This window comes from Rhagoletis pomonella, unplaced genomic scaffold, assembly GCF_013731165.1.
Source record: "Rhagoletis pomonella isolate Grant_MI unplaced genomic scaffold, Rhpom_1.0 Rhpom_scaffold_00003, whole genome shotgun sequence".
NCBI classification, from domain to species: Eukaryota; Metazoa; Arthropoda; class Insecta; order Diptera; family Tephritidae; genus Rhagoletis; species Rhagoletis pomonella.
Window position 1 is genome coordinate 45,645,140 of NW_023458557.1, and position 22,556 is coordinate 45,667,695.

A 22,556-nucleotide genomic window follows, 5' to 3' on the forward strand; every position below is an offset into this window, starting at 1 on the left:
AATGGCTTTTCTATTCGAGCTACCGAAATTGTTCCTAAATTTGCAGAAATTCGCAAACTATAGCTAATATTAAAAAAAGATTAGACTATTTGGAACCAGCGACCTAAATGCACGCGAGCAATATTAATGATGTTCTTTATATCTTGTGACTATAGGCCAGTGGAATTATCAAGAGAACAATTCAAACTTTATTGAAAAAATATAAATTTGAGATTAACGATAAGCTAAAGTTCTGCGAGAAATGATATTTGACTTTATCTTTTGCGTTAACGGATTCATTATCTAGTAATATGCACCAAACCTTTTTGCTGAACCAGAATTTTCAACAAAAATTGATCTTACTCTACTAGTGTGCTGTGGGTCACTTGGCAGTCGATGCGCGGGCTCTTACAATTAAAATAAAAGACTAATATTTTGCAGGCTTGTTGTTGATTTCATGATACAATATATTTTCGCTATTACCAAGGGATTTGAGAAAAATTTGACTTTCGACCCGCCCTAATATGTATGTATGTATTTACTTGCTATTTGTGTAGTTTCAAAAATAGTCGGAAATCCTTTTTAATAAATTGTTTCCCGTTAAGTTTGTCCTAACTCCACAAAAATATAAACTGCGCAGTGTCCACGGTCGTTCCTCGGTTAGGCTACAAAAAATGTTACGTAACATATACATAGCTCCAACAACTGGAAAAAACTGATATCGTGGGAATAGAAATATTAACCGAGTGAGACGTTCAACCAAAGGAAGTCATGAAATCTTGCAGAGAAAACATAACAAATGTCAACATCACTTAAGTATCAACTCACCTGATTTGTCATGGCCACGAATATTGAACACAAAAATAAATATGAAATCCAGCCAAAATCTTGTTGAATGTCTTGATGTGATTTAGTATTAAAGCTGTATGCTAAAAATCCCAATATGGGTATGCTAACCATGAAGTTATCGCCATTGGTTTCGATGAAATCATGTCGTGTTATAGATGTTGGATCCAGATGATGTTCACGAAAAGGCCGCAAAAAGTTCTATGGTAAAGGAAGCAAAATCAGCACATATAAACACAAAAACGAGGGCGACATCGTATCGAATTCGAGACGAACTCGAGAAAACGAATTTCTCGAATATATTTATTGAGTTGAAATTTCAAGTGGCTAACGATTCGAAACATCAACAATTTTCGAAACGCCAACGATTCGAAAAAAAATTCTCGAATCACCCACAAGTCGAAAAATAATAGGGAATTTACATGAGGCGATTTTTCAGGCGATTTTTAGTTGAATGCAACAATCGCCTAGTGTAAATGGCCTTTCAACTTATCGCTTCCAATGAAGTTGGTCGGCTGCCTACTTTCGTTCAACTTTTGGTTCAACTAATCGCCTATGAAAGTTGAATCATGTAAATTCCCTATTAGTAATACTAGTTTCGCTAATGATAGATGACTCTCCTACGAATTCGAATTCGCCGATCTATTGTCGCGAAGTATAGTCTCGATGGTTCTATCAGAAAAAACGAGCTCGTCTCGAATTCGAAGCAAACTCGTTGTTTTTATTGGCTATGTATGTATATATGTCATTAGCGCACACAAGGGGTGGGTTTTGGGGTTTAAAGCCCTCCTAAAGCTAATAACGTCAAATGCAAACTGTATCTTAAAGCTTAGAATCCAGCTCTCAAGAGAAATCACAAAAAATATTTTATTTCTATTTATTATTTCTGTTGTTTGAAAAAGCGCTTTGCTTTTGCTATAAAATTTCTTGAAGAAATAAACATACGAGCATTTTTTTAGAGCTGCAAAATAAGTCGAATTTATATAAGATAGGTTTGCTATAACAGCAGATTTGATTCGCCTCGGTACCCATGTGCCAAAATTTCTTATGAGTGGGTGAAAAAGTGAATGTTGAAATTTTCTTTCCCTCTTCTTCCTTGCGCGAATCAATGCTGAGATTTGACATTTGTGTACCGAAAGTAAAAACAAAATACACGTGAGTCTTTGTTTTTGTACTACCGCTACCACGTTATATGAATAGGGACACGAATTTCGATACAATACGATACCATATCGATACTTTTTGCATTCGATACCGATATTTTATACTCGATAGTTTTAAAACGATATTTTTTGGAATCGATTACGGTGACAGGTAATAAGGTCAATGGAAATAAGGTCAATTGACTTTATTTCCCACCCTGGTGCGAAATAAAGTCAATTGACATTATTACCTTTTCAAAAGCGAAATAAAGTCAAACAAAATTTGGAAATAAAGTCATTGACGCTATTTCCTCATTCAAATGGAAATAGCGTCAACAATGCTTAAAGTATGTCGATTCATAGAAAAAAATGTTCTTACAATAAACATTGCCCCGTAAGTGTTGTTTTTTAATAGATGAAAAAGGCTTTTGCCAAATCCTCATTGTTGTGATAGTAATCCACACACAATCATGAACTACCACCAATTGATTCTATTAAAAAAAGAATTTAAATTACGAATATGTAAAAACACGATGCGAAAAACTAAACGCCTGCGCACAGCTGGTATACGGGAAATATTTGAAGAAAGATTGGAGAAATGATCCATAACTTGCAAAACATTTTTCGTTTCTACAAAAATAAAGCGAACACTATTAAATTGAAGAAACAGTACATGTCCTTGGTTATGAGGTGCCATATTGAGGATAAAAAAATGCCAAAATGTGACAAATAGAAAAATAAAAGTGCCAAAAAAGGTGTAATTCCTTTTAATCATTCACATTTAGCAATAAAATAAAGCCACATTTTCAAAACAAAAGTGCAATGATAAAATAAGATAAACCAGTCGAATAGCCTTTATAAATTAGAAAATTTTAGTTGAGAAAAAGAAGTGCACGCAAAGTGCCATTTTGGCATTTTGTGCCAAATTGATAAATTAAGTGCCATTTGAATTAAAATAGGAACAAATGGCACGGTTTGAGCCAAGTTGGCATCCTTGCTTCCAATAACTTACAAATATAAAAATGTGAAATATCGAGGGCTTGAATTCATTAATACCCTCTATCTGCAATTTGCACAAAAACTAATTTGTGATTTTAGAAACCATCTGGGACTTATTACCTGTCGTTATATAAGGTAGCATTAATATCACTGATGACAGTTAAAGCTTAGGTGGATTTTTATATCAGAATCTCATCTTTGTGAAAAGTGTGCAGATAGGGGGTATTATTGAATATAAGCCCTCGATGTTTAAAATATATAAACATTTTATTTCAACGTATACAAAAAATAAATCTACCTGCGTTACAGCACGTTGGGAGACGGGGAAGGGGGGGGCCGGGGGGCCGCGGCGTAGCGTGACGTGGTGTGCGCGCCGGGTGCGTGGGGCGCGAGCGCGACGCGCGCGGTGTGGCGCGCTGACGCGGGCCGCCGCTAAGCTAAGAAAATTTAATGTTTGAAAGAGAAATAATGTCAATTGATTTTATTTCGTTTTTAAAAAGGTAATAATGTCAATTGACTTTATTTCGCACCAGGGAGGGAAATAAAGTCAATTGACCTGATTTCCGTTGATCTTATTACCTGTCACTATCGATTACCAGAACCCTAGTATTGTATCGAATGTCATAAGCACACATTCCAACACTGAGGGAAAAAATTTTAAAATTAAAAAAACGTGTTAAATTGAAAAAAATACGCATATGAAAGAGCACCAACCCAACTCGTTTTAAATTGGAGTATATACGTTATAAAATATGTGGTTGCGAAGTGCACAGATGCTTTTTCGTAATTAAGAGAAGAAAAAAAATTAATTTTATGTTTCGTCTGATGGGAATTGAACCCGGACCCTATTGGCCGCAACTAATTGTATCAAGCGTCTTTGCACACTCAGCTCAGCCATACATGTAAAGGTGTTTTCAAATATTGAGTTTGAATCAACTACACAGCACGCGATTAGTACATTATGTCATACCATGTATGTGTTGTCACCGCTGTGCATGCTTTGTATACATATACCTTCTTAATTAAATATGAAAAAGCATCCGAGACGTGCAAAACGCCATCCGTGTAGTGAAAAATGCTTCATTTTACTACGGGAGTATTTGAATTGAATATTTCCATTATATGTACGTAGTGTATGTATAATGGAAAAATCCAATTGGTTAAGACTTTTCACTTGATTTAAATACGAACATTTTTAAATGGTAATTAACGGCGCTTACACAATATGTTAGTGTTTGGCCGGACTTCTCCTCCGATTTGTCGCGTGGGCCTTAATGTTGTGGCACAAAGAGGGTGCCTACAGTTTTATGTCGACTCTGAACGGCGATTGTATTTTATGGGAAGCTGTTTTTCATTTTCAACGTTGCGTACTTCTAACCACTACACCCCAGCGGCCTATATGCGAAACCTATATTCAGATAAATTTTTTGGATTTTGGTATCGATATTTGGAATATCGAGTCTTTTTATTCCGATATTAATGGGTACCCGATATTTTTAAAGCGATACTTTCGGTTCGATATCGTGACCCTATATATGAATTCGCCTTGCTGCAAACTGATTCAATAAATTTTGATAGAAGAACAATTTTTTTCCATTTCTTGTGCGTCATTTTATATAAATTTTTCGTTTTTCTAGAAGGCGCTTAAAAGTTTAACTGCGATTGAAAATATTGTCCTAAAAATATGCAATGCATATCCACTTACTGTTGTTTTTCACACTTTACAGCCTAAAAGAGTTTACCACTGATATGTACTTAGCAAGGATTCGAAAATGTAATTTGCCAACTTCGACTTTGTTCCACCAAAATGAACTACATAATAAAAATAGAAGCTCAGTCAATTTTTTCGGTATTCGAAATATTAAAAAAATGAGGAAATCGTGAAAAATCACCATCTCTATCGAAAACCAGAAGGCAGAATTCGAAGAAAATGAAAATAAAAGTGTAAAAATTTCATGGAATTAATCATGATAAAAACATTACAAGGTAAAATCATTGAGAGGCAGTCTGACGTTTTCCAGCAATATAATTTTAAAATTCGAACTCAAGCTCAAGGTGTGATTGACAACTCAGGTAGGCTCTCTTTTAAGGTACTATTATGCCAAAAAATATAAACAATCGATTCAAAATTCATACAAATTTTTTTCAATTTGACTATAGCATGGTTCTTCTGAGAGCAGTGTCAAATTCAATCACACTTTGTTGAACACATTTTGCTCAAGCTCACATACACATTCTCATTTTTAATCTCAAACAACAACAATCGTGAACAATTTCATTTTTTTTATTTTCAATTTTATATGATTTTAAAATGTTTGAAAACGTCAGAAAAAAATCATGGTTTGAGAGAATGATTTTACCTTCTAGTGTTTTTATGATGGAATTAATTAAGTTTTATTAAAATTCTTTTTTAAATTTCTTTATTACTTTTGAAAGTTGAGTGCATCTTGTGTTTTATCAAACAAGTAAGCACCGTCAATTTCTTCACGACCCTTGAGGTACCATCTTACTGTTAAAAAAAAGACAGCTGCATGATTGTAGTGGTTGGCATTTACCCTGCAATAATCGTTGGACCATGTAGTCTATTTGTGGTATATTTGAGTACTTACAAAAGTGTTCCTCTGTCATGCTGTAGCGGACCAACTCGTGTCTCTGCACCAGCTTATTGTTACCCGATCACTGCTTGTGTTTTAACGAAATGTGATTGAAGTTGAGCATTTTAAAACGCATTTGCATGTCTGGCTGTAGCTGAACGTGTAGAGGTGCTCGCTGTTATTTGTTAGCTCCCAGCATGTTCGGGTTCGAATGCCATCAGAGGCAACATGTAATTTTTTATTTTTATACCCGAGCGCACTTGTGCACAAGGGTATTATAACTTTGTTCACATAACGGTTGTTTGTAACAGGCAAAACGAATCGAGATAGATATAGACAAATGTATACATAAATGATCAGAATGAAAAGAGAAATCGATTAAGCGGTGACTGTCTGTCCGTCCGTCCGTCCGTCCGTCCGTCCGTCCGTCTGTGCACACGATAACTCGAGTAAAAATTGAGATATCTTAACGAAACTTGGTACGTGAACTTCTTTTGGGCGTGGGACGGATGGTATTGAAAATGGGCGAAATCGGATAATAACCACGCCTACCTCCCATATAACGGTAAATACGAAAACTGCGATATTTTAGTAACTACTGAAGATAATTCACTCAAAATTGATACTTACAATGAGTTTCAGACGGAAAACATGAATATTATTAATTTTTGGAAAATGGGCGTAGCCACGCCCACTTATGGTTACATGTGTATATCTTGGTAACCGCTGCACCAATTTCTTCCAAACTTGGCACAGTTGTTGGCCTTTGCACAGCATACCAAATGGCCGAAAATTTTAAAAATCGGACAATAACCACGCCTACCTCCCATATAACGGTAATTTTCAGAAAAACGAAAACTGCGATATTTTAGTAACTACTGAAGATAATTCACTCAAAATTGATATTTGCAATGAGTTTTAGACGAAAAATAAGAATATTACAAAATTTTGGCAAATGGGCGTAGCCACGCCCACTTATGGTTACATGTGTATATCTTGGTAACCGCTACACCAATTTCTTCCAAACTTGGCACAGTTGTTGGTCCTGGTACAGCATACCAACTGGCCGAAAATTTCTAAAATCGGACAATAACCACGCCCACATCCCATATAACGGTAATTTCGAGAAATACAAAATCTTCGATAAATCAGTAAATATTGAAGCTAATTTATTCAAAATTGATGATTGCAACAATTCTTTACCAAGAAATACGTTTATGACAAAATTTTGGAAAGTGGGCGTAGCACCGCCCACTCGTGATCACATATATGTATCTCGCTAACCGTTCTAGCAATTTGTACCAAGCTCAGTATGGTTATTGTGCTTGCCACATAAAAGCAAACCTTTGCAAATTGTTGAAATCGGACTAAAATTGAGGCTGCTTTTCATATAACGGTAAATTTCAGATATGCTTGAAATTTCAATATTTCGAAATTTAAGGACGCTAATTTACTTAAAATGTATACACCCCGGCTTATCATGTAGCGGTAGCTTTCGGAAAGGTGGAAAACATATATTTAATACTTGCGCCGGGTATTTAATGTTCGGCTCCGCCCGAACTTAGACTTTCTTACTTGTTGTTTTTGGTTTTTATTCATTTAGAAAAAGCATCTGTGAAGTGAAGAACAAAAACGTTTACAAACGAAAAAATATAACAACAATGCCATTGTTAATATGTTGGAGTAGTTTTGTGCTACTCTGATGTAATGCAGAGAAGGAGTATATGGTCCTGCCCTGGGACATCGCAATGTTAATCGGACCATAATTTTTATATGAATTGTGGTTAATTTTGGAGTACTCCTTCGTCCTTAAGGCGTACTCTTTACACGCATGCATGGAGTAGTCGCGATTTTTGCAGGGTATGAGACAGCCGTTTGTGCTCCAAACTGATTGCTCATTCAACCCTTAAGGTGCCCACACTCACCGACGTGTACGTATACCGTGTCTATTTGACGTAGCAACATATACAATTTACTATTGATAGAGAGAGAGAGAAGCACGCGTAGAAGCTCAAACAGTCAACGACGTAGCGTAGACGTAGGTTGACGCAGACACGATCTACTTTATAGGATTCGCGTGTTAACGAAAACTCACCACCGCATGGCGGTGACGTTGCCGTTGCTTCTCTCTCTCTCTATCAACAGAGACTTTGATATGCTGCTACGTACGTCAACCTACGTTTACGCTACGTCGTTGACTAACTGCGCTTTAACCGTCGCACGTACACGGTGGTGAGTTTTCATTTACATGGCGCTCTCATAAGTTTGATCGTGTCAGCTGACACGTTAACGTACGTAGTGTGGCCTGACACGATCAAACTTATGAGAGCGCCAGGTATATGAAAGCTCACCACAACAGTAATCAACAGTAAATTTTATATGTTGCTACGTCAAACAGACGCGGCATACGTACACGTCGGTGAGTGTGGGCACCTTTAGCAAGATGAATGAATGAGTGAGTGCAGAGAATAGTAAGACCTGCTTTCTTGGTACAAAAATAAAGAGACACATGTTGTGAAAAGAGATACAAGACAGTTGTACTCAAGGTGTATTAAACAAGGTGTGATTGACAACTCAGTGCGGCTCTCTTTTAAGGTACTATATTGTCAAAAGGTATAAACAAACGAATTAACCCTTAGTGATGCATGTATCTTGTCAGCACTGATACCCAAGCCTTTGATTTTGATTATAGTTTTGTTTTACTTACATTACCTGGAATATATATATTTTGTCAATAAAATAAAACAAATTGTTTATAAAACCGTGTAGCAATTTTCTTGCCTTTAATTGTCCAACTTTTATGCTTTTGTGCGTTTATTTTTATATTTAAATTTTTTATCCTAAACATTACTCGACACTTATAAAAGTATGATTTTACATTTTTTCCAATTTGATATGAGAGCTTAACTCTAACAATTTTGCGGAATTGCGAATTATGCGAAATAGTTTGGGTATAAACGAGCTTGTTTGAAAGTGCTTGACTCGGACGAACAGCAAATGAAATCACTTTCCTTGAAGTGGTTTTCACAAACGCGAGATGAATCACGTAGTACAACACAACTTCGCTGCCGTTTTAACTCGCAACTTCTTCTTCTTCTTCTTAATTGGCGCTGTAACCGCCTAAGCGATTTTGGCCGAGTCCAAAACAGCACGCCAGTCATTTCTCTTCTGTGCTAACTGACGCCAATTGAAAATGCCAAGTGAAGCCAAGTCCTTCTCCACCTGGTCTTTCCAACGCAGAGGAGGCCTTCCTCTTCCTCTGTTACCAGAATCGCGGCCCGCGTTGAATATTTTCAGAGCAGGAGCGTTTCTGTCCATCCGAACGACATGGCCAAGCCAGCGGAGCCGCTGAATTTTAATTCGCTGCACTATGTCTATATCGTTGTAAAGCTCATACAGCTCATCGTTAAATCGTCTGCGATATTCGCCATCACCAACGCGTAAAGGTCCGTAAATCTTTCGCAGAATCTTTCTCTCGAAAACTTCAAGAGCCGCCTCATCAGATGCTTTCATTGTCCATGCCTCCGTGCCATACACCAGCACAGGCATGATGAGTGACTTATAGAGTGTGATCTTTGTACGACGAGAGAGGACTTTACTTCTCAATTGCCTACTCAGCCCAAAGTAGCACTTGTTGGCAAGAGTGATTTTCCGTTGGATTTCAAGGCTGACATTATTATTGGTGTTAATGCTGTGTCGATGTCGTCGGCATACGCCAGCAATTGTACGCTCTTATAAAGTATTGTGCCTGAGCGGTTCAGTTCTGCGGCTCTTATTATCTTCTCCAACATAAGATTAAAGAAATCACACGAAAGGGAGTCCCCTTGTCTGAAACCTCGTTTGGTATCAAACGGCTCGGAGAGGTCCTTCCCTATTCTGACGGAGCTGGTGGTATTGCTCAACGTCATTTTACACAGCCGTATTAGTTTCGCGGGGATACCAAATTCAGACATCGCGGCATAAAGGCAACTTCTCTTCGTGCTGTCGAAAGCGGCTTTGAAATCGACAAATAGATGGTGTGTGTCGATCCTATTCTCGCGGGTCTTTTCCAAGATTTGGCGTATTGTGAATACCTGATCTATGGTGGATTTTCCAGGCCTAAAGCCACACTGATAAGGTCCAATCAGCTCGTTGACGGTGGGCTTCAGTCTTTCGCACAATACGCACAATACGCTCGATAAGACCTTGTAACCTATGCTTAGAAGGCTAATTCCGCGGTAGTTGGCGCGTATGGCGGGGTCGCCTTTCTTGTGGATTGGGCAGAGCACACTTAAATTCCAGTCGTCGGGCATGCGTTCATCTGACCATATTCTGCATACGAGCTGATGCATGCACCTCATCAGCTCCTCGCCGCCGTACTTGAATAGCTCGGCTGGCAGGCCGTCAGCTCCAGCAGCTTTGTTGTTTTTCAGCCGCGTAATCGCTATACGTACCTCGTCATAGTCAGGCGGTGGGACAGCTACTCCATCATCATCGACTGGGGACTCGGGTTCGTCTTCCTCACTACTTTCAGCGCTGCTACCATTCAGTAGGTTATAAAAGTGTTCCCTCCACAATTTAAGTATATTCTGGACATCGGTCACTAGGTCGCCATTTTTGTTCTTACAGGAGTTCGCCCCGGTCTTGAAACCTTCCGTAAGTCGCCTCACCCTCTGGTAGAATTTTCGGGCGTTCTTCCTGTCGGCCAGCATCTCAAGCTCTTCGCACTCACGTATTTCGGCCTCTCTCTTCTTATTGCGGCTCTTAACATCGCACTATTTTCGTGTCCTGACTTCTATTGCACACAGCGCACCGTTCAAAAGTTTTGCTCCATTTCATCTTGGTTTCCTTACATTAAATATTTAAGAAAAGCCGAACGTACATATTTACTTATTACCAAACTTTAAATGTGCTTACTTGCTCTCCTCGGCGGTTTATCTCTTAACAATTTCACGTTTGTTAAGAAAATGTGTTGCTTGAAAAAATTTTGTGTACACTTTCTTTAAACAAATTCAAATTCGAAAAAAAAAATATTTTCAAATGGGCTAACAATTCATTTCAATTTGACATTATAGCCTGTTTCTTATGAGAGCAATGTCAAAATCAATCACACTTTGTTGAATACATTTTGGTTGTACTGCTGCCATTGAGTGACGAAACACAGTGAGTATTCGAATGCCTGCTATTGTCGCAAAGCAAAATATTTGCCTCTGATAAACGGAAGCAAAAGAATTAGAAAAAATGCCATGTAAATATGTATGTTTTAAAATGTTTTTTTAATAATTTATTGAAAATAACCAATAATTAGATTTATCCATAACCACTTAATAAATAAAAATCATTTGTATATTTATGTATTTCATTGTTAGTAAGAAAAGCTACATTTTTCAAATAACTAAAATTTAATTCATTCCTACATGCACACTTAATGAAAATAAAAACAGACTTCAGATAATAACATATGTGAGTATGCACATATCGCTCATTTACTTTAATACTGTCATAACTCAAAAAACCAAAAAACTCGAGAAAAAGGGCTTTAAAGTTTTAAATTTATATACATATACTCCCATAGTATAAATGGATACATATTTTGTTCTAGTGAGCTACTGGTAATCGGCACAGCCACGAAATTTTTTCACAGCACAGAAGAAGAGGTAGCGGCCATTTCTATATGCTAAAGTCGATTTTTGTTTATTTTTTTGGGGTTATGACACTCTTGAAGTAAATGAGTGTAATGTATGTACATTAGATTGTGTCAAATAGTTAAAAGGAATATTTTGTTTTTCGGTGTCATATGACAGTCTTACAGATACAACCTCTTTATTTAAATAAATAAATAAATAAATATGAAAATTTCGTTGTTGGTCATAAAAAAAATTATTTAGGCAAAATTTAAAATTGATTGGGCTACAAGGTTGTTTTTTTTTATGTGTTATTTTTAATGGTTTATTAAGCAAAGGAACGGGAAATTTTTTTTTTCATTAAAAATTTTAAGGCTATTCATCAAAATGCGTAAATGCCTCGTAACCATGTAAACCTCGTAAACTAACTTAATTTTGTATGGAAAATCGAATCATTTACGAGGTTTACACGGTTACGAGGTATTTACGCGTTTCAATGAATACCCATTTTTACTTCTGCGAGCTGCAACATCTGATGTTGGAGAAGATAATAAAAGCTGCAGAACTGAACCGCTCAGGAACAATTTACTACAAGAGCGTGCAATTGCTGGCTTATGCCGATGACATCGACATCATCGGTAACAAAAACCGCGAAGTCTGTTCTGCCTTTTCCAAGTTGGATAGAGAAGCAAAGCGAATGGGTCTGGTGGTAAACGAGGACAAGACGAAGTATCTCCTGTCATCAAACAAACAGTCAGCACATTCGCGCCTTGGCACCCACATCACTGTTGACAGTTACAAATTCGAGAAAGTAGAGAATTTCGTTTACTTGGGAACCAGCATTAACACCGATAATAATGTCTGCATTGAAATCCAACGCAGAATCACTCTTGCCAACAAGTGCTACTTTGGACTGAGTAGGCAATTCAGGACTAAAGACCTCTCTCGACGTACGAAAACCACGCTCTATAAGTCACTCATCATGCCCGTGCTGGTATATAGCGCAGAAGCATAGACAATGACCACATCCGATGAGGCGGCTCTTGGAGTGTTTGTGAGAAAGATTTTGCGGAAGATTTACGGGCCTTTACGCGTTGGCGATGGCGAGTACCGCAGACGATGGAACGAGGAGCTGTATGAGCTTTACAACGACGTGGACATAGTGCAGCGAATTAAAATACAGCGGCTCCGCTGGCTTGGCCATCTCGTTCGAATGGACACCGACGCTCCAGCTCTGAAAGTATTCAACTCGGAACCCGCTGGTGGTAGCAGAGGAAGAGGGAGGCCCCCACTGCGATGGAAAGATCAGGTGGAGAAGGCCTTGGCTTCACTTGGCGTTTCCAATTGGCGTCAGTTGGCACAGAGGAGAAACGACTGGCGTGCTTTGCTGAGCTCGGCCAAAATCGCCTAGGCGGTTACAGCGCCAAAAAAGAAGAAGAAGGAACGAAATACATTACTTGTTTGGCACGCAATGCACCAGGTGGCCGAAGATATAAAAGCTTAAACAGACGGCAGCGATGATCCGGATTAACTCGAACTTATTGCGGATCAACTGCAGTTAATTCCCGGGTTGATCCGGATCAACGCTGCCGTCTGTTTATGCTTTAAGGCACCTATCTCATCATCAATGCGGATAGTGATCCTGTATCGTAATATATATTGAAGGTGTAGCATCAAATATTAATGCTTCGTGATACGGATCGCAAAATATCTAAAAATTTTGAAATTCGGAATATGGATCGCAATACTGTCATAAATATTGAGCGTGTAGCATTTTCAAAACGCGATTCAGTACATCCTAGGGATAAAATGATACCATGGAGGTATCGATACCTGTACTTGTAGCATCGAAAGAAAGTATCGGTACCTACTAAGTATCGCGCTAAAAGTATCGATACCTACTTATATCGATATTTGTACCTATATAAGAATTGTTTGTATAAAAAAACGCTATCACATATCTATGAATTTTTGTCAATATAACTTATGTGACTATAATTTTTGATTTTAGACGAATGCTACTTAAGATCTACACAGAATTGCAGCGGACGACGGTAAAGCGGTCGCCGGTTAACCGCTGTCAGATCTAAAACTCACAAAGGCACATGGAATGGCTTATTATTGCGGCGGCAGCGTTTTTACCGCCGACGTTTTTGGGTTGATTAAAATTTGGGTGCATTCCAAAACTTTAAAATACAAAGCATCAGTCTCTTTTATTTCTAAACCGCACTAGAAGAAAAAGTCTAACTTGCGCAACCTAGTTAAAAATTAGCATCTAACCGTGGTTGCGCACATTTGGCTTTACAATATAGTTACTAAGGTTTGGAAATAAACGACACTGATGCTTTGTATTTTGACGTTTTGGAATCCACCTTTTATTTCTATTTTTACCGCCCAGCGGGAACGGCACAATGTTGATTGAGTGTTTGTAGTAATTTTTATTATTTTCACAAGCTCGGCAATGTTTTCATTCATTTTTATTTCCAGAAAATCTACATACACGCACGTACCGAAAAAATATTTAATTTTCATGATAATTTTCAAATCGACGGATTTTACTACGGCAACTGATCAGCTGTTCACTTACCGCCGACCGCTTTACCGTCGTCAGCAGTCGTTCTGGGTAGAGCTTTAATCTTTTTAAGAAAAAATTTAAGTTATAAAACATGTTTTACTAGGATGGCCTTCTCAAAACAGGAATAAAGTACAAATTCCTACGTATTTTATTTGTTATACATAAATATTTATTTTGTACAAAAAGAAAGCGGTTGAGATCTAAAACAATTATTTTATTATTATTTCATACAAATTAATTACTTAATAAAACTTATGTATCCGTATTATAACACTGTTCAACCGCATTTTTCAGAGTAACATGGTGTATTTCTGAAAGAAGTAATCGTGTTGATCATTTTTGGAGGACAAAGTTATAGTGTAGTGTAAGCATTCATATCGCTTGCTAAGTTCATTTGTAGAAAATTTACAGGGGAGGAAAAAAACTTTTCAAAACATTTCCTTCAAGAATTTTGCGGAAGGTTCCGTTGCAAATTAAAAGATTTAGAATTTCCATAAAACGTGGACTTATCAACTTTTCACTTCAAGCTAGAGATATGTTAATGAGATGATAATAGATATTTCTTTGTAGGACTTTCTTTTTATTGACAACCGCCAAAAATGTTTAGCTACTCACAATAATATTTAGATTGAAAAATAAAAGTCCCGGAATAAAATTGTCACTGTATCGGTACCAAAACTACTTGGTATCGGACAAAAAGTATCGAGTATGCACTTGTATTTACTAGTATCGTTTTGTCCCTGGTACATCCGGTACTCTCATAATGCCAACATCGAAAACTCTCGGCGCTTAAAATCTTTCAAGACAAATTGAAAATATTTAAATTAACATTGGAAATGTTAAAAGAATTATGGAATGCATTATCTATAAGTTATTCGTACAAAATAAAAATATTTTCTTGCGCTATATGTATTAAGTGTGCTGCCCAAAAATTATGCAAATACTGACGCGATAAATATTGAACGCGATCAATATTTTGAGATCCATCAATATGGATCACGATCCAAATATCGTATTGATTGTGTAACAGGTAGAGTCCGACCGATTAATCGGCATCGGCTAGTATCGGCCAAAAGAATCGGCATCGGCCGTTTTTTGCCGATTCATTTTATTTTTTCCGCAGTTTTAATAAATGCTTATCAAAATTTGAAACTGTTTAATCAGATTTTTTAGAATTTTTTTGAGTACGCAGTTTTTTAAATTTTAGTTTAATAAAGTGCAAGTTTGAAGTAGCTAGGTAAGTAAGTGTTGGTTTTTGACAATCTTTTGTTCACGCATTTTCTTCAAAACAAAGTATGTTCGTAAATTTGTTTGTATGGAGAAAATCCGCAACACCTTCCACAAAAAAATTTCCAAAAATCAATAGTACGTTCTAGTTACTTAAAATTTGCACTTCATTAAAATAAAACTTAATGGGCTACAAAACTGCATGCTCGGAATATTTAAAGAAAAGGTTTGAAATTTTTACTAACATGGTTTTTGTTAGATAACGAGCTATACTTTCATAACAAAATAAGAAACATTAATTAAACGAAAGGGAAATACCCAAAGAATGCTAAAATGTCGTTACTGTAAGTATTGTTACGATTATCCTTTAATTAATGGCTGAATTCCCAAATCCTTCGGGTTCTTTTCACTGGATTGTTAAATTGTTTACGTTACAAAAATATTATTTGTTTTTGTTATTTTTTTTGGCCTTTATAACAATTATATTCAACAATTTATATTGAGCTCGAGACCGTTTTAAATGAAAATGTTATAAGGCCAAAAAAATAACAAAAACAAATAACTTAAGGACGAGCACACCTAAAAGTTAAACATTCTAAAAATGGAATTATTAGCAAAAACCAACAATACCAACAACCACATGATCAAGTGAATTGCAGCGGAATAGCTGCGCTTGACTGTGTTGGCTTAGCAAATGAAAAAGTGGGAAAAAAGCAACTATAATTTACAAGGCTAACTTAGCACAGTGCGTAGGCAACTGGCTGAGCCAGTGGGATCGTCGGTTCGAATCCTACTGAAAGAAGTCTGATGAGGAAATGTGGTGATTTCCGAAAAAGCTATCACTTCCACCATTTTTTCAAATTATTGTTGCTTTTCCACAATAAGTTTTTCATTAAAAACGGCCTCGAGCTCAATAAAAATTGTTGAATATAATTGTTATAAGACCATAAAATAACAAAAACAAATAACTTAAGAACGAGCACACCTAAAAGTTAAACATTCTAAAAATAGAATTATTAACAAAAACCAACAAAACCAACAACCACATGATCAAGTGTAAATCGTAGCGGAATAGCTGCGCTTGATTGTGTTGGCTTAGCAAATGAAAAAGTGGGAAAAAAGCAACGATAATTTACAAGCCTAACTTAGCACAGTGCGTAGGAAACTGACTGAGCCAGTGGGATCGTCGGTACGAATCCTACTGAAAGAAGTCTGATGAGGAAATGTGGTGATTTCCGAAATAGCTATCACTTCTACCATTTTTTCAAATTATTGTTGCTTTTCCACAATAAGTTTTTCATTAAAAACGGCCCCGAGTCCAATAAAAATTGTTGAATATAATTGTTATATGGCCATAAAATAACAAAAATCAATGACTTTTATTTTATGTGAATATACAGTGATCCAAATATGAACTGGGACGCGGCATTTCAGCTTATTATTTTTTAAGAAAGTATAGCTGAATACTTAAAAACACCATTTAAATCCAAATTTTATATTTTATGCAAAAATTATGAAAATTCTGCATTTTTATGCCCGAGCGCACTTGTGCACAAGGGTATTATAACTTTGTTCACATAACGGTTGTTTGTAACAGGCAAAACGAATCGAGATAGATATAGACAAATGTATACATAAATGATCAGAATGAAAAGAGAAATCGCTTAAGTTGTGACTGTCTGTCCGTCCGTCCGGTGTACTTCTTTCGGGCGTAGGACGGATGGTATGTATTTAAAATGGGCAAAATCGGACAATAACCACGAAGATAATTCACTCAAAATTTATATTTAAATACATTAATTTTTAGGCGAAAAATAAGAATATTATAAATTTTTGGAAAATGGGCGTAACCGCTGCACCAATTTCTTCCAAACTTGGCACGGTTGTTGACCTTGATACAGCATACCAAATGGCCGAAAATTTTTAAAATCGGACAATAACCACGTCCACATCCCATATAACGGTAATGAAGAGAAATACGAAATCTTCGATAAATCAGTAAGTATTAAAGCTAATTTATTCAAAATTGATGCTTGCAAGAATTCTTTACCAAGAAATACGTTTGTGATAAAATTTTGGAAAATGGGCGTGGCGCCGCCCACCTATGATCACATATATGTATCTCGTTAACCGTTCTACCAATTTGTACCAAACCCGGTATGGTTATTGTGCTTACCACATAAAAGCAAAACGTTGAAAATTATTGAAATGGGACTAAAATTACGGCCGCTTTTCATAAAACGGCAAATTTGAGAAATGCTTGAAACTTCAGTATTTCGAAATTTAAGAACGCTAATTTACTCAATATTTATACACCCCGGCTTACCATGTAGCGGTAGCTTTCCGTAAGGTGAAAAAGATATATTTAATACTTGCGCCGGGTATTTAATGTTCAGCTCCGCCCGAACTTACACACCTATTCTGCAATTCTTTCGTATTCGGATTTTGCTACGAATCGTAGAAATAGTATGCTGCAATCCGAATCGTATTTTCGAATTTTCGAAATTCGTAACAATGGCATGCCTAAAAACGAACGAGTAAGCTCTTTTGCGTAATTTTGTACGAAAACAATTCTGTGTCGGAGGCGAAATAAAAGATGTAAATCGATGTGTGTTTGCAAGAAATATTGGTGGTGTTCATTTAAACAGATAAATTTGCCTTTCGCATATACGTATATTTTTATCCACTGCTTTATATAAACGAGCAAAAAAGAATATTTGTTGCCCCTTATGGGGAAACTTGGGTCCGGTTTAGTTAATGTACAACGATTTTCGGTAGTTGTGTCCAAACGCATAACCCGAATCCAAAATCAAAGGATTCACATTTTATTTAAGATAAATGTTTCAAAGTTCCTACCGCTAGCTTATTAATAAACTCGGTTTGCACTATGCACTTTTTTGTAAATTTCGACGTGGGTTCTGCGCAAAAATACTGTGGACGGCGTAGCCGGAGTGATATGCACAAGAAATGTTGTATACCTTTGACACGCGGAAGCCCCTCTTCACCGCAACACAGAAAGGAGAATTCTACTTAGTAAGGGTTATAATCCCTAAGCGCGGCCGAAGGCAGAAGCAAGCGCAACAGGTGGTGGACCTAACAAAGTGCATGTTTTCAATGGCTTGGAAGAAGCTGTTATTGCATTAACTGGATTGAGAACCAGATCTTCAGGCATAGGAGGAGTTCTGGCTTGTGGTTCAAAAATTCAACCAGAAGCTGACATAGATGCGCCCATGGTTACTATGCCCGACAGCTCCGCATACATTTGTGAATCAATTGCCATAGCGCCCGCTTACTCTGCTGCTATAATTGCAAATACATCAGAACCCATAATTTTCCTCGTAATATGTAAAATTAACCAATTTTACAATAAACAAGCACATGATGAGTGTTTTTTTAATTCCTTTCCACTTTGTTTTCCTTCATTCAGCTATCTTAGAAAAACAACTGATAGCTGGCAATGCTGCACATATTTCCGCAAGGGTTGCAGCATGTGGATTTTTTGTTTTTCGTAGCGTAGCTACGAATTACGAATTACGAAAATTCGGGTTCTATAATAAGGGGGTTAGACTTTCTTACTTATTTTAATTTAAAGTTTTAGTATAGTAAAGTGCAAATTTAAGGTAGCTGGCCCTTACCGTTGATTATTGACCATTTTTTGTTGACGGTATATAAAAAAATTATAGAAAAAATTCGTAACACCGTTTTAAAAAACAAGTAAGAGCAGCGCTGTCTTCGGCTATGCTGAAGGCTTCATACATTTCATGAACATCTGAAAACTTTACTTTAACAGATTACTGCATTTGAAAAAATTTATATATTCACAGCACACATAGATAGAGGAGTTACATACATATATAAAAAATCGTATTTAACAATCAGAGGTATGGGAGATATACCTTATATATCACCAAGAATGATAGAACACAAGATTGCGCCTATCAAAGAGGATTTTTGAGAATAAATGAGAGAAATGCCAAAACGTGAGCAAGAATGGAAGAAGAAGAAAAAATGTTGCAAGGAAAACGTAAACAAGTTGCACAAGTGTGACGTCATAAAAACAACGATTCTGTCAAATTCAATGAGAGAGGAATAGCGGTACCGTGATTGGCGCAACCTCTATTTCTCTCAATCGTGATATAGCACCAATCTAAGTGATTTTCAAATTTCGAAATTTCAAAAGCTATCGCAATCTGGGAGATTCTAGAAATTTTGGTAAAATGAGAATATTTTGAAATGTACAAAATTATTGAGATTTTAGAAATTTTTATATTTTCCAAAATTTAGAGAATTTTATTTATTCTGAAATCCATCCTAAAATGTAAAGATGTCATCATAAATTGACGAAAAAACCTTTTTTTATGGTACTTGTGTATAAAACCGCGGAATAGCTGCGCTTGATTGTGTTGGCTTAACAAATTGAAAAAGTGGGAAAAAAGCAACGATAATTTACAAGGCGAACTTAGCACAGTGCGTAGGCAACTGGCTTAGTCAGTGGGATCGTCGGTTCGAATCCTACTGAAAGAAGTTTGATGAGGAAATGTGGCGATTTACGAAATAGCTATCACTTCTACCATTTTTTCAAATTATTGTTGCTTTTCCACCATAAGTTTTTCATTAAAAACGGCCTCATGCTCAATAAAAATTGTTGAATATAATGTGTATAAAACCTTGAAAATTCTTGGAATTCTAAAATATAACATTTTTGAAAAATTCAAAAAATTTTCCACTTTTTTGAACATTTATTTTGAGCTTTGCCTCTTCAGTACATACTATTTTAGTATGTTATTCACGACATATGTTGGAAAAATATTCCATCGTTCCAGACCGATTCAGTTGAATCTGGTTCAAGGACACCGTGACATGGTGTTTGGCTCAGTGGGTGAATTTGGTGGAGTGACTTGGGAACCACCATGATACAAAAATTTGAAGGTACCAGTGGCGTAGCCAAGGGGGGGGGGAAGTTTTGGGAGATAGATCCGCCCCCCTTCGTCAGTGAAATGAAACTTTTTTTTTTTAATTAATAACACAATACTATTTTACCCTTCTGATTTATAATTTTTTTATTTCAGACTGATGACAAATTATCTTTTAATGAATATATAAAATTATCGGTTTGCGAAATACACTAGGCCATTTTGCTTCGTTCCCCACAGTGTTGGGAAATAATCTATAATCTATACAAAAACTGTACTTTTCGACTGTAAATTGTATCGACTTTTTAATTTGCTCATATGCATGCATGCATACATAGATTCCCTTCAAGACCAATGATTTGATAGTATTCACGGGAAAGTTTATGTAGGCACATATACATATTTTACATTTTTAACATAAATGTCAAGGCAGATATTTTAAGATACACTTCTTAACAAACACATTTTTTTAAGTTATTATAACTGGATAAAGGAGACATCTTCTTTGAATTCAGTACTAAAACATTTGCAGTTTACACTTTAACAAAACCCGTATAAATCCAAAGTTTAATCTTTGCGCAACATTAAAAAAATTAACAAACTTTCGTAAAGATTTTTAATTAGATTTCCTAGAAATACATATTTTGAGTATGCAGTTTTGTAGCCCGATCAATTCAAATAAAGCGCAAGTTTAAAATACATAGCTGCGACTTATCGTTGATTTTTAATATTATTTGTTTTTTTTGATGAAGGCGTTGCTCATTTTCTTTACTAAAAAAATCGTCGAACATACTTAGATAATATGGAAGAAAATTACCGACATCGTCAAAAATATGCCATACATCAACTGTAAATCACAGCTACTTTAAATTTGCACTTTATTAGACTAAAATTGAATGAGCTAAAAAACTGCAAAATATTAAGAGATAAAATTTAAATAGCCAGTTCGAAATTTTTACGAAAGATTGTCGATTTTTTTTAATGTTGTTCATAGATTAAACTTATTTTCATTTAGTGTTTGTTAAATAATTCAAATTAAAATATAATAAAATAAATAGTCAAATCTAGTCAATATGTGAGTTTCGTAAAGTTATGATATTTAAGAACATATCTTTCTTAATTAACGATGACACTGTTTCTATATGAAGCTGATTTCGACATTTTGTTTTAATAAAATTTAGTATCGAAAATATTCTTTCAAAACTTGCCTAGGAATGTGATATAATGGTTCGTTCAAAACCTTTTTTCAAAACTTATAAAGGCAAACACGAGAAGGCGAAGACAAAAAGAGAATAAAAATATTTCCCGCAGTGAATTTTCAGATTATTAAAACGGTATAGTAATTTAATTTCTTAAATTTAAATAAAGCATGAAGACCCCATAGAATAAACGAGTAGATAAAAAATATATAACGGTAAAACTGGCACATACATAAATATATGAAAGAATGCACTCAGGCGACGCCCCTAGTCATTGTGTGGCACAGATTTAAGTTATCGAGAAAATTTGTTTTTATAACTTTTGATTTTGAAATTTTAGCAAAAGTCATTATAAATAATTTATGAGATTGAATACGAAAGGCGTGGGGCGCATGTAATAGACTGAATTGATATGAAAAGTAATATATGTATGTATGTATTTATATTGGTATATGAATAATGTCTGCTTAAAATCGATCTCAAATTTCTACTTTCGCTGTAGAAGTTTTAGGTCTATGTTATGTAGTTTGACTATTGTCAATTAAATCTAATGCTCGTATTGCATGCGCTCCACGTTTTTCATTTTCAATCTCATAAATTCTTTATAATATGGCAATTCATGAAAACGCGTAAATGCCTCGTAATCATGTAAACCTCGTAAACTTACTTAATTTTGTATGGAAAATCGGTTTGTTTACGAGGTTTACGCGGTTACGAGGCATTTACGAGTTTCCATGAATACCCGTAATGAGTTTTGCTAAAATTTCAAAATCAAAAGTTATCAAAACAAATTCTATGGGACTGAGAAATATTATTTTCTACTTTTTACTCTATTTATAAAAGCGTGGTATATTAAAAAGTTTTTTTTTTTAATTCTATTTATTTGTTTTCACTCTCCTAAGCATGCTCACATATCGGGCATACGACTTTTTAAACTGTTGTCGAAAATTAGTCAGTAAGCCACAATACTATTAAAATTCGTTAAAAATCAAAGGCGCAATAACATTTTTAATTCGAAATTTGAGTCAAAATGACACAAACAACGGATGCGTGCTAAAAATAGTTTTTCCTATTCGATTTTAAATCATCAACATCACTGAAGCGAGCTTTTAGGCGCCTGTTACTAGAGTCATTTGTACAATTTGTACATTTTTGCAGTTACAGAGTGGTGTTATCTGGAAACTCTGGAAATTTCTAGACAACTCCACTATGTGACTGCAGAAATGTACAAATCGTGTGATCCCTGCGTAATAGCTATAATACCAATGTACGCCCCAATCACCAGTGCTCTAACTTTGACAGTTTTAAAGAACTATTTATCTTGTTTGCCAATAAAGCCCTGAACAAGGCAAATTAAAAAAAATTATGGAAAATAAATATGTATTTTCAATTTATTGTGAATGAAATTTTTACTTTAAGTGCTTGATTTTTTTTTTATACATATTTTAAAATTTTAGATATATGTATATTTAATTAATT

General features: G+C 35.7%; 1 protein-coding gene across 2 annotated transcripts in view; it reads right to left on the reverse strand.

Annotated features, from left to right (window-relative positions):
• Nucleotides 1-761: 761 nt before the first annotated feature.
• The window catches only part of LOC118735243 (plasmanylethanolamine desaturase-like), a 271,476-nt gene continuing 249,681 nt past the window's right edge, over nucleotides 762-22,556 (reverse strand). For both annotated transcript variants that reach the window (XM_036464896.1, XM_036464897.1), the window contains one exon: nucleotides 762-1,026. In XM_036464896.1, coding sequence (XP_036320789.1) covers nucleotides 799-1,026 — 228 coding nt within the window. In that variant the 3' untranslated portion in view covers nucleotides 762-798. The remainder of the gene's footprint in view (nucleotides 1,027-22,556) is intronic.